At 43.3% G+C, this 18,562-nt stretch overlaps 1 protein-coding gene across 4 annotated transcripts; it reads left to right on the plus strand.

The window, feature by feature from the left end:
* Positions 1 to 1,669: 1,669 nt before the first annotated feature.
* LOC102472225 (tripartite motif-containing protein 6) lies at positions 1,670 to 16,849 on the plus strand. Of its 4 annotated transcripts, XM_006162531.3 has the most exons (9): positions 1,670 to 1,744; positions 7,440 to 7,926; positions 8,458 to 8,553; positions 9,198 to 9,428; positions 13,045 to 13,067; positions 14,331 to 14,431; positions 15,029 to 15,055; positions 15,277 to 15,341; positions 15,420 to 16,849. In XM_006162531.3, exons 2-9 carry the CDS (start codon positions 7,507 to 7,509, stop codon positions 15,840 to 15,842), a joined length of 1,386 nt encoding a protein of 461 aa, XP_006162593.1. In that variant the 5' UTR covers positions 1,670 to 1,744; positions 7,440 to 7,506; the 3' UTR covers positions 15,843 to 16,849. The 4 variants fall into 4 exon arrangements, with proteins under 4 accessions (XP_006162593.1, XP_006162592.1, XP_014448784.1 ...); XM_006162530.3 differs by having other exon boundaries at positions 15,277 to 16,849; XM_014593298.2 differs by lacking the exon at positions 14,331 to 14,431 and having other exon boundaries at positions 15,420 to 15,501.
* The last annotated feature ends 1,713 nt before the right edge of the window (positions 16,850 to 18,562 follow it).

Raw genomic sequence — 18,562 nt, forward strand, 5'->3', positions numbered from 1 at the left:
ACTAGACAGTTGAAACCTCACCTAAGCCTCTGGGTATCATCACACCATCTTACATTGCAAGGGACTTAAAATGTGCTGGACCAATGGTAAGTTGGTGTTTTCACTGGGTAGTTTGAGTAGGCTTGGGAGAATTTCAGGACATACACAAGTTTCAATTTGCAGCATCACCCAGGGATATATCTAAAAGCCCAGTGATGGGAGATCTAAAGTATACTGTGTAGGGCTTCTTAATACTTGAGGACTGGGACCAGCAGATTGTATAATGGTTACATCACTGAACTCCCACATGGCCGACCACGGTTTGAGTCCTGAGCCAGAGGTTCGAAACTCACACTGTGCACATGTGCATATGTAGGCAAAATCCTGAGAAAAGAATGGAGGAGAAAGAACTGATATGGCCATCCCCCCAAGGGATGATTTCTTACTTTCTGTCTCTCTGGCGAGTACACATGCCCTATAGCAAAAAAATCTCTCTTAAAAAAGAAAACACTTGGGGACATAAACTACGCATTGGAATAATGACACATGTCTGCACACACACACACACACACACATATACACATATGTTGTTGCTACAGAGAGTTTTGCTATAGGGCATGTACGCTCATCAGAGAGACAGAGACAGAAAGGGAGAAATTATCCCCCCAAAGGGTATGGCCACACAACAATCCCTTTTCATCCATTCTCCGGTAAGTGTTTTGGATATGCATACACAGATGCCCAGTGTGAGTTTCAAGCTTCTGGGTAAGGGACTAGAACCAGAGTTGCCCATGTGAGAATTCAACAACGTAACCATTACACCAGGTGCTGGTCCTTGTACAATTTATTTTGACATTCGAATGACCTTCCATTTTCCTGAGGACTATTCAGGGCAACGTCTTGCTGCTTAACTCAGTTCTCTCCATCGCACAACTCTGACTGACTTCCATGTGGATACTCTGGTTTCTTTTTCTATGACCTCTCCCCTGATTTGCCTTCTAAGATGAGTGACACTCACCTGGTCAGTCCCCTCTGGTGAGACGTTTGGCATTCTTTTCCCTCTCAAAGTTGCTCTGTCACAGTTGCTTATGGTCACAGTTCTAAGTTTTATAAGCTTTGCATATATTCATAAAGATCTTAAAAGAAAGATTCCTGGTATCTCAATTATATAGTTTAAAATTGCAGATACACACAGAAATATATATATCATATATATATATCATATATATATAACACATATATGTTATCCTATATCTTTAAAATTACACACATACGTAATTTTAACTGGATAAATTTTAAGGCTATTTGACAAACATGCCATTATAAAGTGGTCCTCTTTTACTCACAGAACTTTAGAGATTTTGAGACATGTTAATATATTCATATGGGGTGCCAGTGTCTTATCTTTGTCTGTTGCTCAACTGATACAATATTGGAAAATTGAGTAAACTAAAGAGAATGTCCAAGTCATTGTTGGCCTTCAGGTGTTCTTGAAGGCTTCAAAAAATCAGGCAAGAGCAACAGCTTTGCCTTTCTGCCTTCAAAACAGATTGTGGCCTCCCTCGTTGATGGGCGCTGGTGACCACACCCCTGGAGCCTGCAGGATCTCGGGCGATGCGGACAACCTGGCCGGCCGGCCCACCGCTGCGCCTCCTTCCAGGCCCCGCCCCTCTCCCCCGCAGTCTTTCGGCCGACCTCGTTGGCGGAGGTGGAGGAGGAGGAAGCCGCTGAGAACTCTCAGCAGTGGTTAGGCCACATATTCCAGGTTAGTGAGCAAGTCCATTTTCTGGCCAGCCACCGCTGACCCAATAGTGCATGGAATTCGACCCGCTCTGCAGATAGGTTGGGTGTTGACGAGTAGAGGAAGAGTAAGAGGGACCTCAGCGGTTTGGGGTCGGTTCAAATTTGGGAGAGGAGCAGGGAGAGGAGCACAGGAGAGGCACCTTTGCAGCCAGCATTAGGCTGTGAAAGTGTAGAGGGAGTGGAACTCCAATTCTGAACGCTAAATGCCTTATGGGAGGCAGCTCTGAAAGTTTGGCGTTAGAGAATCGCCGCGAACCACGGGCCCGGTGGGATTCAGAGGTCAGCCTCCCCTCCCCCACCCCTGTCCTGCTGCTGCTCCAGGAAGTGAGCACGTTTTATCTTCCACCCCAGTAGGCCGGCCCCTCCCAGGGAAGCCGATGAGCCTTCTGTACACTGCCGGCCCCGCCCACCCCGCCTTCAGTGCTGAGGCCGGAGGCTGGCTCGGGATGGATCCCCGGCCTTTTAGGAAGGGAGCAGACTCAGATGTGGTTGAGTTCATTAGAAAAAAAAAAAGAGTGACTACCCTTTGGTCTTCAGAATTACTGTAACTCCTTGGTTCTCTCTGAAGACCTTGACCACCTGATGCGCTCACACCTGGAGCTTTCCTGGCTTTTACTGGGCTATGGGGGCCACTTACTAAGGTTCTAGCACCTAGCAATGAGGTCTTTCCCCTTTGGAACTTAATGATGTTGATCGCTATTTATTTATACATGCATCCTGTAAGGCCAGTGCACTGGCCAGAGTCAGAAGGAAAGTGAGAAAGCACCTCCAAAGGGAGATGGCCTCACTGCAATCCTTTCTCCTTTCTTTCAGGATTTGGGGCACCCAAGCACCTGCACCCAGAGTTTTTCACCTTCCACTTGTGGCCCTTTTTTATTTCTTTTTCATCCACCCTGCAAATAAGCTCACTGAGGTTAGGGACAACATCTTGTGTAATGATTGAGGCAGAAATGTGTGGTTAAGAGCACAGGTACTGCAGATAGACTACATGGGTCTGAATCTTGGCTCTGATTCTTAGACACTGGCTGTAGGCTCTGGGCCTGTTCCTTGACTTCTCTGGGCTTTAGTTTTTCCATCTGTAAAGTGGACAGAGTAACATGTACATCCTAGAGATCGGATGAGGATTACGTGAAGCAAAGGTTTAGACGTTCTCTATGCTTACTGCTTAACAAATAGTAAATGGTCAAATTATTAGCATTGAACTTAATGCATTTCTTTAAAAAAATGCACAATTGAAGCTGTTTTTGAAAGACTATACTAAGCAATAAAATATGTTAAATGTGTTATGATAAAGGAAAATATGATTACTTGTTACATCTAAACAAGTCGAAAGAGAACAATTTTTTTTGAGAGGTTTTTTTTTTTTTTCACTATAGGGCGCGGGTGCTCGCCAGACAGACAGAGAGACAGAAAGCAAGAAACCACCCCCCAGGGGGGATAGTCACACCGCAATCCCTTCTCCATTCTCCTCTCGGGATCTTGGGCACAGACGCATACGTGCCCAGCGTGAGTTTTAAGCCACTGGGTCCGGGATGTGAACTGCGGTCGACTACGTGGGAGTCCAGCGTCATAGCCATTACGCTAACTGCTGGTCCCAAGAGAACAGTTTTAATAAACAGGAATTGGGCCAGCCCAAGCCCTGGTAGTAAAAACCACTGAGTGGCCAACCCTGTGGCTTGAGAAATAGTCTCAGTATGTGTGTATGGGTGCCCAAAATTCCAACAGGAGGAAGAGATGGAAGAGAAGGGATTGTGGCCTAACCATTCCCCATGGCGGTGCTTTCTCACTTCCACTGCCTCCTCCTCCAGCATCATGAACACTCTGGCAAATTTAAAAAGCAATTATGAATGAGATATTAAAAAATGCAGAAAAATGTATGAGAATATTATGTTTTATACTCTAGCCTTAAAAAAACGCTCACGGACTAGCTGGCAGTGAGGTCATTGAAAGAGCTGGATCCCACCCAGCCACCTGCTCTGTTCAAGTTCTGGATCTGTGGCTTGATAAACAGGGTACATGTGTGGATGCATGCCCAAAATCCCCAAAGGAGAATAGAGAAAAAGGGATTGCGGAGTTGGATATAACCCTATGCGAAGGTCAAAAATAACGTTATCCCAAAACCCAAGAAGCTCAACTCACTTGTAAATGCAGTTTTCACTGTTTTTTCCTTACACTTCTCTTGCACTCAGTTGTCCACTTATGGGGGGGGAGGGGCAGCCCTATTGTTTTTCATTCCTCTAATTCAAGCCCAGAGCCTGGACCAGCCCCAGTATCTCCTGCTCCTGATTTTTATTGATAAAGACATTTAAGTGTAGATGCGAGCTTTCATTTTAATAGATGCTTCAGATATAAATAACAGTCAGCCATGTGGTAGTCCCGTGCCCCAACTGTCATGCCACCTGCTGGCTCCCTATAATTATTTCTTAACATCAACAATTTCATGAGATAATACATTTATTTCCATGTTTCTATGCCAATATCAATTCTTAACTATAAACTCAACAGTAAGTTATTATTTTAAATCCATTATAAAGTTAATTGCTCTGTGCTTGTGTTAGTTGCAACACTCAACTCTGGGATATGTAGAATATCAAGAGAGATTGAGCCCCTAATTTCAAAATCCCAATTTAATAAAAGTAGTTAGACTCTCATCATGCAGTGTACTAAGTGAGGAGATGTAAAACTAACTACAATATATTCTCAGTTCCCATAGGTGTAATTAATTTGCTTAAATAACATCTCAAATGATTAAGCACTTCTGTAACATCGATTATATGTCCAGGAACCATTAATTTGTTAACAGTCATTTTCTGCACCCTTTATGGACAAGATTATTTGCATTCAAAATCTGACTCCACCATAACTGAAATGGGGTGTAAGGGACTCTCATAATGTTGTTTAAGGAATTATTGAGTTGTTATATGCTAAATAAATAAACACTTGCCAATTCCATCATAGAAGTAGATAGGAAGGTGCCTACTTCCTCCCCACCTTAGCCTTGGGCCCTCTTAGGATCCTGTCAAAGCTTATGATAAACTCAAGTGAAACCCCATCATAAAATGCAGTCTCTCCCATTTCTAATACTTGGAAAGCGCTGGGCCTTTTACTGCCTTTACCACCAATTGTCTTTGGTTTTATGAGGTTAAGGATAGAGCTTTGAACTAGAGTCCTGGAAGGGTTCGAGTATACCAACTCTACTACGTACAAATACATGATATTTTGTTTTTGCCTTTTTGCTAAAATGATAGTCAGAGACAGAGAGAGAAAGGAGAAAGCAGTCTTCATGGGGAACGGTCATGTTGCAATTTCTTCTCCTCCAGCTCTCCCTGCGTTTTGGAGTTTGGGCACATACCCATGAACATGCAACTGGCATATCTCTCAAGCCCCCAGATCCAAGATCCAAACCATGCAGTTGGCCATGTGGGGTCTAGCTGCCTTAATCACCAGGCCAGGGAGCCAGCACCAAAACATGATCTTAAAGTCACTTGTCTTTATTTTATCTTTTAAAAATAATTATTGATTTAATTTTATTTATCCTTATCATTTTTTAATTTGTTAGAAAGCACATGCATTTACCAGAGAGAGACAGAGAAAGAGAGAGAGGGAAAGTGAAAAAGAAAGCCGTTGTGGGAGTTAAGTGCTTTAACCACCACATCACCTGCTGGCCCAGTTGTCTCTATTTTCTTATTGAAAAATTAAGAGTACTCTTATTTATGCAGAGTTGTCCTTTGTAGGATAAAGAAAGCAGAAAAATGTGATTTCTAAATTACAATTGGTTACAGAAGTGTTCGCTGTAAAAATATTACCTTCTCCTCTTATTGTGGCCAGTGCTATTTCTTTGGAATCTCCTGGGAAAATGAGCAGGAGGGATGAAAAGGCTCCATGTTGGGCATAGTTGCTAGAAGGTGTTGAGTCAGCCAGTGGCACAGAGGCTAGGGCAGCTGGATCCCACGTAAATAATTGCACAGATTGAGTCCCAGACCCAGTAGCTTGAAAAATACACTGGGTGTGTGTGCATGCATGAGTGCCCAAAATCCTGAAAGGAAAAATGGAGGACAAGGGATTGTGGTGTCGCCATCCTTCCTGGTTCTGAGGGGTCGAGGGTGCCTTTTCACCTTCCCTTTTTCTGACTCTGGTGAGTGTACACACCGCATAGCAAATTAAAAAGGAAAAAAAGAAGGTAGACATGTCTTCATGATCAATGATACCTTTGGTCTCGGTGACCCGATATGGAGAGTGACGACAAAGGAATGTAAAAGGTCATGAGAGTATGGTGAAGGAAAATCTGCACTCCCATGCTTATTGCAGCACTATTCACAATGGCTAAGATATGGAATCAACCTAAGTGTCCAGTAACTGACGGATGGATAAAGAAAATGTGTTATAGATACACTCAAAACACAATGGCTATTATTCAGCCATACTTGTTTGAGGCAATGCAGGCAAACCCGGAGGAAATAATGCTAAGTGAATAAAGCAGACATTAGGAGACAAGTACTGTATTCTCAGTCAGTGGCAAGTGAAAGATTTGATTGCATAGACGTGGAGAGTAACAGTGGATACGAAAAACTGGGAAGGAGTAAAGGGTAGGGAGAATGAAGAGAACTTGATTAAGATTTAAGAAAGAGTCTATGTAAACAAGTGGAATGGATTATATATGAGTATAGCACAGTAAAGAATGTTAGTGACAATTTAATATGAATCTCCTAATAACCAGTAGAGAGAATTGCAAATGCCTACAACACAAAATGATAACTGTTAGATATGGTGGATATGCTTATGCCCTGATTTGGTCAGTACAGATTGCGTACTGAAAAACCATACTATACACCACTAATATGTACAAACGGTAGTCAGCAGGTGCATGGAGTTTCAGGCAGCTGGATCCCACATGACCAACTCTGCGATTTGAAAATCACACCGGGCACATGTGCGTACATGCCCCAAGAGAGTATAAAAGTTATATATAAACTAGAATTTTATTTATTTATTTTCTTTATTACAAAAGCTCATAAGAAAGGTCTGGTTGATCATCTGCAGAAGGAAAAAGAAGTTTTTGCTTTTTATTCATCAAAAGTTGAGGGCCTGTGTATCAAGCACTGGGCCAGCTGCTGGGAGCACAAAGTCTCTGATCTCATGGAACTTACCTTCCAGTGGAGGCTTCAGACACTAAAGGTAGATATCAGGTAGTGAGAAGAAGGAAACTAAGGCAGGTAGGCATGTCAGGACTGACTGTACGGAGAGGCTAGAGAGGCTCAGACCTTCTGAGAAGGGGATGTGAAGGGATGAGGCATGCAGATATCAGATACCAAGGTAAAGGGCCGCGCCGGCAAAGGAGCAGCAGATGCACAAATCCTGATGCAGCTGTGTTCTGGTACTTTTATCATTGGATGTGTTGGGAAAAGATTGGGCAGATGGTGGCTCATACAAGGCCCTCCTTTCCAGGGCCTCAGTATGTCCTTCCATCCAGTAGGATTAAAAGAAAATCGTGGTCATTCTCTGAAAAGAGTAGAAATTGGTGCCTCATGTGAGTGGGGTAAAGAAAGTGTTGGAAATGAGAATGAGAAACCCTTATTACCCCGAGGTATCTGATCTCCTTTCCCTTTATTCTCCCTCCTTTTATACCCTGACCTGTTTTTGTTTGCTCATCTCCCCAGGACTGTATGTGCAGGAAGCACCTTAGAAGTCAGGTCTGGGTAGGTGAGAACCAGAAGAGTCATTACCATGACTTCAGTATTGGTGGACATACGTGAGGAGGTAACCTGTCCCATCTGCTTGGAGCTCCTGACAGAACCCCTGAGCATTGACTGTGGCCACACCTTCTGCCAAGCCTGCATCACAGAGAACAGCGAGGAGGCAATGTCCAGTCAAGGAGGAGAGAGCAGCTGCCCCGTGTGCCAGACCAGCTACCAACCTGGGAGCCTGCGGCCTAACCGGCACTTGGCCAACATAGCAGAAAGGCTCCGAGAGGTGGTATTGGGTCCAGGGGAACAGTTGAAGGTAATTCTTTGTGCACACCATGGAGAGAAACTGCAGCTCTTCTGCAAGGCTGATGGGAAACTGATTTGCTGGCGTTGTGAGCGGTCTCAGGAACACCGTGGTCACCAGACATTCCTCATGGAAGAAGTTGCCCAGGAGTACCAGGTAAGAGTCCAGGATGCAGAAAAAAAACAGGAAGCAAGGCTCTGGGTAGGAGATTTTAACTTTTCATCATGCTCTGAATCTAATTTCTTTGTACTTCTTCTATTTACCTAGAGTGGACCTAGAAAATGCCTCCCTGATTAATAATAGAGTAGAATAGACTTGATCTCTCATGTGCTGCCACATATTGAGCAAAAGGAGTTTCTGGGCCCTAAGAGGGGCTTGGTGTGTTGAGTGTGGGAGATACATTGTAGCAATTATAAAGGAGTTGTGTGTGGGAGATACACTGTTGCGAGAGTAAAGGACTTAAAGTGCTTTATGGTCAGGCTCATTTTCCCAGGAGAAAAGAGATTCAATCTATTTCTATTGGCTTTCATCCCATGTATAAAAGATACTTTGCCCTTCTCAGGTTTAACCCCAGGACAGGCCAGTCTTGATGATGAAGTTAGCAAAACCTCTGCCTCATTCATTCCATGTCTAGGTATAGGGACAGTTTAAAGCTTGGCTACATTTGACTGGATGTGTCTCTTCCAGGAAAAGTTCCAGGAGTCTCTGAAGAAGCTGAAGAAAGAGGAAGAGGAAGCAGAGAAGCTGAAAGCTGTTATCAAAGAGAAAAGGGCATCCTGGAAGGCAAGAGGGATTCCTCCTGAGGGTTCCTGCTACAGGAGTCAGGGCAGGTCATGGAGTCCAGTCCTGACTGCACCCTGGTATTGCGTCTTTGCGAGTGTTCCTTGCCTGGTCCTCCACCGCATCCTTTGTGAACCAGAGAGGAGGAGGCATTAGATAACAAGCATATCAAATGTCAACCCAGGTTTTTGGTGACGCTCACATGGGAGAGGAGCCATGGACAGTGATAGCCTCTAATTCATAATTCTGTGTCTTTTTCCGCCATTTGATTCTCTGTTACTTTCTGTGCCTCATACGTTCATTGCACGTCATTAGTTTATATCTTGATACTCAAAATTGGAAGAGAAGGTTGATGCAGAGGCATGAGAGGCCAGGGAAGCTGCCTGGAATAAAAACCTTACTCAGCAACCATAGTCATTGTCTAGAAGGCCTAGATGAAGTAGCCTGAGCCAATGGTCTGGGCAGAGCTGAAGGGAGAAAAGAAGAAAAGAACAGGTTCTGCAGGCCTACAAGTGCTGGTATATGCCCTTCTCTCCTGGTGAGGCCTGACCAATTAGGAAGCTGTACTGAGCCTGTCTCTTCTGCTCTTCTAGAAGAGGCCCTCATCCCACAGACTAGCAGCTTCTTTCTCTTTTCTGTTCCTGAAGAATCAGATGGAGCCTGAGAGACACAGAATCCGGACAGAGTTCAATCGGTTGCGGAACATCTTGGACAGAGAGGAGCAGCGGGAATTGAAGAAACTGGAGGAAGAAGAGAGGAGAGGGATGAATATTATAGAAAAAGCTGAGTATGAGCTGTTACACCAGAGCCGGTCACTGAGAGAGCTCATCTCAGACCTGGAGCGTCGATGCCAGGGGTCAACCATGGAGCTGCTACAGGTAGGACTCGTGAAAGAGCTCCACAGCTTAGAGCCAAGGAAAAGAGCAACAAATTTCACTTCTTTGGGGACACATGAAATTAACAGTCTAGAGGAGACCAGAAGGAAAAATTGTTTAGCCCTGCTGTGCTTCTTCCCTATTAAACTACACAGAGGTCATGGAATTAAGCATAAGATAATTCAGAATACAAATGCTGAGGGAAAATCCCTTTTTTATTTGTTGTTATAAAGGATGGCATACAAGTTTATTTGATATCCTGGACATCTGTTGTAACCAGTGGTATTGTACAGAGGGCTCCTCCATCTTTGCACTGTTGACATGTTGGACTAGATGCCTCTGCTCTGAGGGCTCTCCTATACTTTATAAGATACTGACTAACATCCCTGGCCTCCACCCACTAGATGGCAGCAATACTGCCCCCAGGTGTGGCAACCCAAAGCCCCTTCCAGGTATTGCAGGAGAACATAACTTCTCTCCAAAGTTAACCACCGTTCATTAGGCACCTCTTGTCTCTGGTGGTGTGCTGGGAATTTGTCAAGTGTTTTTTACCCAGCTCAGTCACATGCCAAAGTCAAAGGTTCTTTATAGAATTAACCAGCCCTTCTTCTCTTTCACTGTCTTCTCTAAGACAGTCATTTCACAGGTTGTAGTAATAGACATTAAAGCAGGTCTTTGGGGGCTGTCTGGTCTTGTGTGTATAGTCAGAAGGGTGCAGGGTATCAAGCCTAAAGAGTTTTGATGGAGGAACTTGAATTGAGGTTTAAATTTGAACAGCTGTTTTCTACACAGAATGGATAGTGTGACTATGAAGCCGAGGCATATTGTACCATGTGATATTCTGCAACCTTCTGTCTGTTGGTTTTTCTTTATCTATTCTTACATCTTAGTATTGGAGTAAGAGGGCAGTTACTTTCCACCTGTTAGAGCTTTACCTCATCCATTGCTTTCTGCTTTACATTATTTTTGTTTGTGTTTGTGTTTGTTGTTTTTTTTTTTTAGCTTTTTGTCATAGGGCATGTGCACTTGCTAGAAAGGAGAGAGACAGAGAGAGAGATGGAAAGTGAAAAATCACTCCCCAGGAGGAATGGCCATAATCCCTTTTTCCCTCTTTTCCTCTTGAGATTTTCAGTATGCACACACATGAAATCAAGGGATTCCCTGCATCATTTTCAAGCTACCAAACCCAAGACTTGAACTATGGTTGACCACCACCTTAACTGCTATGCCACCTCCTGACCCCATATTTGCCGCATTTCTTATTTCTATTTCATTTTTTGTCCTCATCTTTGATGTTAGGTTATCCTAATACTTGTTCTACACCTATTTTTTTTTCCAGCTCCACAGACTCTTCAAAGTGTAAAATTTTTTAAGTGCAAAAGAATCATCAGTTTATATTGTTAATCCAGGCATTCCCACACCCATTAATATTAACGGCCCAATGAACATCTTTTTCTTCATTATGTTTGCTCTATGGCATATACACTTTGCAGAGAGATAGAGAGAAAGAGAAGGAAAGTGAGAAATCACCCTCTGGGGAGGATGGCCACATCTCAACTCTTTCTCCAGTCCCCTCTCAAAATTTTGAGCATGCACACACACATGCCCAGAGTGATTTTTTTTTTTGGGGGGGGGAGGTTTTTGCTATAGGATGTGTGCGCTTGCCAGACAGACAGAGAGAGACAGAGAGACAGAAAGTGAGAAATCACACCCCGGGGGGATGGCCACGCCGCAATCCCTTCTCCTCCATTCTCTCGGGATTTTGGGCACGTACACACACGCGCCCGGCATGAGTTTAAGCCACCGGGTCCAGGACTCGAACCGCAGTCGACTACGTGGGAGTCCAGCGACACAGCCATTACGCTAACTGCTGGTCCCCCCAGAGTGATTTTGAAGCTGCTGGGTCAGCAATATGGAAGGCAGTGCCTTAACCTCCATGCCACCTGCTGGCTCCCTAGTAAACATTTTAACTTGAGTGTTACCTAACGATCAGTTTTCTTAAATTCTCCCATCACAGACATATTCTTCATTTTCCTTTCCAAATCTGTGTTACATTGTTGCCCATTAAAATTTGATAGCTATGATAAAAGCTTCAAGATGTAAACACTGAGAATAAATCCACCATAAGGTACCTTATGGTAATAGCTACTAGTGGCACACCGATTTGACCATCTCAGTTCCTCAGCACAGCCATAATTTCAGGCAGGTACACATCTGGACATTTGGTATAAATTGACACACCCAATACTTCTACTGCTTTCTGTGTTCAAGCCAGTTTGAGTTGTTTTGTGAAATGTAACCAAAACTAGCCCAATAACAGAGAAAACGGTTAGGTTTATATTACGTAGATCAAACTATAGACCTTTTTTTCAGGGTCACTGATGTGCATAGAGCAGAAGTTAGACCAAAGCGAAGGCATTTGAGCAATTGTACTGAAGTAAGACAGGCAGTGGCAGTGACCAAGGTGAGTAGCAGGTGGCTGAAAGAAGTTAGGGGTGTCAGATGTACTGACTTGATCGAAGATGGGATGTCAAGATGGATATGGTAGTTTTTATGAAAGTATTTTGTCTTGGGACCAACAAATGGTGTATTGGTCATGTCACTGTTCTCTCACTTAGTCGACCATGGTTTGAGTCCCAGACTTGCCAGTTTAAAATTCACGTCAAGTGCATATCTTAATGTGCATGTGCCCAAAATCCTGAGAAGGGATTACAGCATGACCAGCCCCCTAGGAGGGTTATTTCTCTCTGTCTCTGTCTCTCAGCGAGTGCACATGCCCTGTAGTAAAAAATATCTCTCTTAAAAAAAATAGAAAAGACAAAGAAAGTATTTTGTCTAAATGTGGTGACTGGTAGATGCTAGTATCATAAGGAGGATGGAAGATACGGAGAAAGAATTTTTGTAGGGATGAGTTATAAACATCTTGAGTTTGAGATGGCTGTGGCCCCTTTGCTGCATATTAACCTGGGTTATCAGGGAAAACAGTCCGAGCAGAAGTACAGATTTGGAAATCATCAACACGTGTGTGTTGAAATCAAGAGGCTGGATAAAGTCAACAAAGATAGGCTAGAGGGTTAGAGGAGGTGAAGATTGAAAAACAACTCTACTTAAGGCTTGTACGAGGAGAAAAGTTTGTGGGAAAATGGAATTAAAATATTTTATGTAAGTTCAAGAAGTGTTTGAAATCCATGATAGTGATTTTATAATAGAGTTTTCATAATGCACATTTTCTCTATAGTTTTCTAAGAGCTCTTATCCCTTTAGCAACTAGAATAGAATTTCCTGTTCTCAAGGACAGAGATTATGACTTCATCTGAGATTCTCTAGCCAGGCTCAATGCCAGGCAAATAACATAGTATCCATACATTATATTACACACACACACACACACACACACACACATACAAAAGGCACTAATGAATCACTTGTCATTTTCTAGTTTCTCCACATAGGCTCCCAGGGAAATTTAAGACTGTCCCGAGATTTTATCTCTACTTTGTGGCATCCACACTGGGACTGTCTTCTCTGTCGTATCATTGGGTCATGGTGATGGAATGAGAGACATGGATGAAGACATGACCTATTACTCTTTGACTTAACCTGTCTTCTTTCTCCCTAGGATGCAAATGATGTCACAGAAAGGTATGTGTACAAGAACATGAGCTGGTTCCCTTGCATTGACAAAAGGTTGCTGCAACCAGTTATCCCATGGTCAGTATGAAAGAGGAAGAGACAAGGCAGAGAGAGGTTCAAGGCTGTGGTATCTTAACTAGCTCATCATATGAGAATTTGGGTGCCGTCAAATAAAAGGAATGAACTAGCTTCAGTAATAGGAGAATTTCAGTGATGAGAGGCCAGACTAGGAAGAGGACTATCATTAAGAATAAAAGGTTGCAGTGTCAATGAATCCCCCATAAAATTACATCATGTGACTACTTTTCTACACACCTCTATCCTGCTATCAACCCTCATTCTCTAAGTTTATGGTTACTTCTAAATACACAGGGAGAGTCAGCCCACATGGTGGCTAAGGCAGCTAGATCCCACATAGCTGACTGTACAGTTTGAGTCTTGAACCCAGAAGCTTAAAAAACATGCTGGGCAGGACCAGCAGTTAGCGTTATGCCTATGTCGCTGAACTCCCATGTAGCCAACTGAGATTTGAGTCCTGGACCCGGTGGCTTAAACTCACACCGGGTGCGTGTGTGTGCGTGCCCAAGATCTCGAGAAAAGAATGGAGGAGAAGGGATTGTGGCATGGCCATCCCCCCTGGGGGGGTGATTTCTCTCTTCCTATCTCTCTGTCTCTCTGGTGAGCGCACGCACCCTATAGCAAAAACCTCTCCAAAAAAAAAAAAAACATGCTAGGCATGTGTGAATGCATGTCCCAAATCCCAAGAAGATAATAATGGCTGAGTGTTTTGAATCCTGGCCCTGGTGGCTTAATAAATATACTGAATGTGCATGCACACTCAAAATCTTAATAGTATGAAAAAATGGAGAAGAGATTGCAGCGTGACCATGCCCCCACTGGAGGTCATTTTTCTCTCTCTCTCTGTATCTCTGTCTCTGCCAAGCACACATACCCTCTACAACTGTTGGGTCAGTGGAAAAGTCATGTTTTTCTATGCAAAAATGCATCATGACTTTTCTGATGACCCAATTTAAAAAAAGAAAGAAAAACACTTAAAGACTTCAGATTTTACTAAAGTTCATATAGTTGGTGAGAGGGTCATTGTTTAGTTCAGCTTTTCTGGCTCACTTCTGGGGCTCATTGATGAATGACTCTAAGTTTCTTCAAGAAAGAGTTTTGACGTTAACTGATGGACCTAGGAGATGAGGGAGATGGAGTTGTTGAAAGAATCCAGTTAGCCGTGTGGGAGCTCATAGTGTGTGTCCTCTCTAGGAGTGAGTTCTGGGCTCTCAGGAAGCCAGAAGCTCTCCCTACCAAGCTGAAAAGTGTATTTCGAGCTCCAGATCTGAAAAAAATGCTGCGAGTATTTAGAGGTGAGAAGATTCATGGGAAAGACTTTGGATATGGAATTACTGTAGTGGTAAGAAATAAATAGGATAGAGGATATCATCAGTATTGGAGAATAGTGGTGGAAAGGGTGGTCATAGGGACCAGTAGTTGGTGTTGTGGCTATGTCACTGAACTTCCATATAGTCAACTGTGGTTCGAGTCCTGGACCCAGTGGCTTTCATGTAGTCAACCGTGGTTCTAGTCCTAGACCCGGTTGCTTAAACTCCTGCTGGGTGTGTGTGCGTGCATGCCCAAGATCCTGAGAGGAGAATGGAGGAGAAGGGATTGCAGCATGGCCATCCCCCCTGGGGGGTGATTTCTTGCTTTCTGTCTCTCTGGCAAGTGCACATGCCCTATAGCAAAAACCTCTCCAAAAAAAAAAAAAAAGTACAAGAAAAGGGTGGGTCATAGGGGTAGGGACATGGTGGGCTGAAGAAGATGCAGTTTATATTAAAGGAGAGATTAAATGGACAATTACATCCTCACAGAATTCCCCACCATTCTCAAACTGGTAAGGGGAGAGATAATCACACCTGAAACTATTGATTATAGTCAATATTATTGATCCTTTATCTTTACAGAGCTAACGGATGTCCAAAGCTACTGGGGTAAGTGGAAACAATGGCCTCTGTGAGCCGACATGTTGTGATCCCTTTCAGGCCTTCCTCCCTGAATACCCCACAATCTCTCAGGCCTGAGGTGTTACTAGTGCCCTCACCCACCTCAACCTACCGTGCCAGTTCCTCCCCACCGCTTTGTGTTCCTTTTCTCAGTGTCACAAGACCCACGTACCATTCTCACCTGTTCATGTTGTACCTTTTTCCCACAGTGGATGTGACTCTGAATCCACACACGGCCAATTTAAATCTTGTCCTGTCTAAGAACCGGAGACAGGTGAGATTCGTGGGTGCTGGTCTGTCTGGGCCTCCCTATGCAGAAGGGCATTATGACTGTAGTGTCCTGGGCTCCCAGCACTTCTCCTCAGGAAAACACTACTGGGAAGTGGATGTGACCAAGAAGACTGCCTGGATCCTGGGGGTGTGCAGTCACTCGGAGAGACCCATGTTCTCTTTTGACCAGTATGGCAGCCATGAGAGTGTTTATTCCAGATACCGGCCTCAGAGTGGGTACTGGGTGATCGGGTTGCGGCGCAAACATGACTACAGAGCCTTCGAGGACTCCTCCACTTCCTTGCTCCTCACCATGACAGTGCCCCCTCGCCGCATCGGGGTTTTCTTAGACTATGAAGCTGGAACAGTTTCTTTTTATAATGTCACGCACCATGGCTTCCCCATCTACACCTTCTCTAAATATTACTTTCCCACTGCTCTTTGTCCATATTTTAATCCCTGCAACTGTGGAGTTCCCATGACCTTGCGTTGCCCAAGGTCTTGAACATTCTGTCATCCTGACCACGTCTGAGCTGTACCCTGACCCTGAGGCTTATCTGTACCTGATTCTATTTTTTCTGATCATCCATATTTCTGTGTTCTCACTCTTCCCCTTTAGAACATTACTAACATACACCTAAAGGTGATAGGGAACATTCTTGAATAATAATGAATCTTGAGGTGGGTGGGAACAGGTCTCAACACCTTATCATTGAGCATCATATTTCATGGAGATACATTGGTTGATCCTGGGAATCAAATTTAGAAAATTCTCTTCTCTTGGTTTCAGTTTTTTTACTAAATGAAAAACTTAAATTCGGTAAATAGTTTTTCTTTAATTATTGAAATAATCAGTTGTATGTCATTTCTGTTCTGTTATTATGACCAAGTGCATTGACTTCTAAATTGTTAAATCTACCTCAAATTCCAGAATTGAACCATTGTTGTTCATTATGGGAAGTATTGGTTATGCTTTAGCTAATATATTGTTTAGGGTTTTTTGGGGGTTTTTTTCCTCCACTTATGAAAGAAATTGACCGATACTTTTACATTCCTGTCTTTGTCAGGTTTTATAAAACCCAATAATAAGCAAAGAAATTGCTGTGTTTTTGTGTAAATATATATAGAACTGAGTGCTAAAAATAAGCCATTGGACTTAGGTGGCTTTGACTTCTAATTTAAATAAGAGATAACAACTTCAGTCTTCATTACAGCTTATTTTTTTAGAGATTTCAACTTTTCAGCTTTAGGACACCTGCATTGTGGGTAGAGTGGGCAGGGGAAACAGAGATAGTGAGAAGGTAAATAAGAAATCACCCACCTCTGGTAACATTTAAAAAAGAAAACAAAAAGAGGAAGGGAAGAGAGAAATGAATCCAATACAGATTTTTCTTCCGTAATGGGAGGAAAATGCAGAGAAAAAAATAATGATTAAAGAACTTTTAGGAAGTGGATGAGTTTGTTTGCTTTTTGGCCTCTCTGTAACCCTCTTTCTTTTCTTTTCTTTTTTTTTTTTTTAGAGGTTTTTGCTATAGGGTGCATGCACTCGCCAGAGAGAGAGAGAGACAGTACGAGGGAGTGAGAAATAACCCCCCAGGGGTGATTTTTCTCCTGGGATTTTGGCATGCACACACTTGTGCCCAGTATGATTTTCAGGCCACCAGGCCCAAGATTTGAACCACTGTTGGCTGAAATGTTGCAGAAACCAGACTGTCAAGAAACCAGATGGCAGGACCAGCAGTTAGCGTAATGGCTATGTCACTGGACTCCCATGTAGTTGACCGCGGTTCAAGTCCTGGACCCAGTGGCTTAAACTCACGCCGGGCATGTGTGTGTGCATGCCCAAGATCCCGAGAGGAGAATGGAGGAGAAGGGATTGTGGTGTGGCCATCCCCCCTGGGGGGTGATTTCCTGCTTTCTGTCTCTCTGTCTCTCTCTCTCTGTCTGGCGAGCGCACACGCCCTCTAGCAGAAACCTCTCCAAAAAAAGAAAGAAAGAAAGAAAGAAACCAGATGGCACTTAGTGGGAAAACTCAGTTTTATTATGCCAGCAGACCCAGAGGAATTCAGACTCCAATCTCTGGGCCCTGATTTGGGCTAGGGTAAGGGGCTATGCTGGTTTCTAACAGGGACAGGCAGTACAATCAGCACGTAGGCATAGGCGATGGACGGCACAGGGGACAAGCTATAACAGTTATACATCACATGGAATTTACCATGTAGCTATTTTTCTTGTCTTTGAAAATGACAACCTCCCTTTGCCTCATTTGCTGTGTTTATGCTGTTGAGCATTTTCCCCTCATTGGCTGGCCTTTTATTGCCGAGCTATATATCTTATCTTACAGGTGGCCTGTCTGGCCATTCTCTGCATCATTCCTGAGCCTCATTGCTTAGCTTGTAGGTGGCCTGCCTGGCCATTTCCTGCCTCAATATGGAAGTCTAATGCCTTAACCACCATACCACCACACCACCTGCTAGCCCCACCCCCTTTTCTTTATGCTCAAATGCAAGCAACTGGTGAATGAACTGCTCTTACTTTGGTAGAGAGTTTCTTTATGCTTTTTGAGCCAACTATAAAATAAACTATGAGATGGATGTAAAGGTGGAAACAAACGTGAAAGAAGTTGGCTGTTTAATATGGAGCCACCAACATGTATTGAGCGCTTCACATATTCCCAATCTGAGTTGAGATGTGATGTAAGTGTAAAATATATGATGGATTTCAAAGACTTGGTTCAAAAAGTAGTGTTGCAGATTCCATTTAACCCCAGTTAGAATGTCTAGAATCAAAAAATAAAGAACAAGTGCTGATGAGGCTGTAGTGGAATTCTATGCTATTGGTGGGAATGTAAATTAGTACAAACTCTGTGGAAAACAATATGGAGAGTCCTCAAAAATCCTCAAATATAACTACCATATGACTCATTAACCTCACTCCTTGGTATTTACCCAAAGGATAGGAAAACAGAATGACAGGAACACATCTGTATTCATTACAGCATTATTCTCAATTGCTAAAACACGGAACCAAGCGAAGTGTCCCAGAACTGATGACTGGGTTGGAAAATTGGCACATATATACTATGGCTTATTATCTAGCTATAAGAAAAAAGGAGATCCTATTGTTTGATTCAAAGTGGATGAATATAGAAGACTTGATGAATGAAGTGAGCCAGAAAGATAAATACTGTATATTCCCACTCAATTTGTACCAAATATCTACACT

The sequence above is a fragment of the Tupaia chinensis genome, unplaced genomic scaffold (assembly GCF_000334495.1).
Source record: "Tupaia chinensis unplaced genomic scaffold, TupChi_1.0 Scaffold140176_1, whole genome shotgun sequence".
NCBI classification, from domain to species: domain Eukaryota; kingdom Metazoa; phylum Chordata; class Mammalia; order Scandentia; family Tupaiidae; genus Tupaia; species Tupaia belangeri.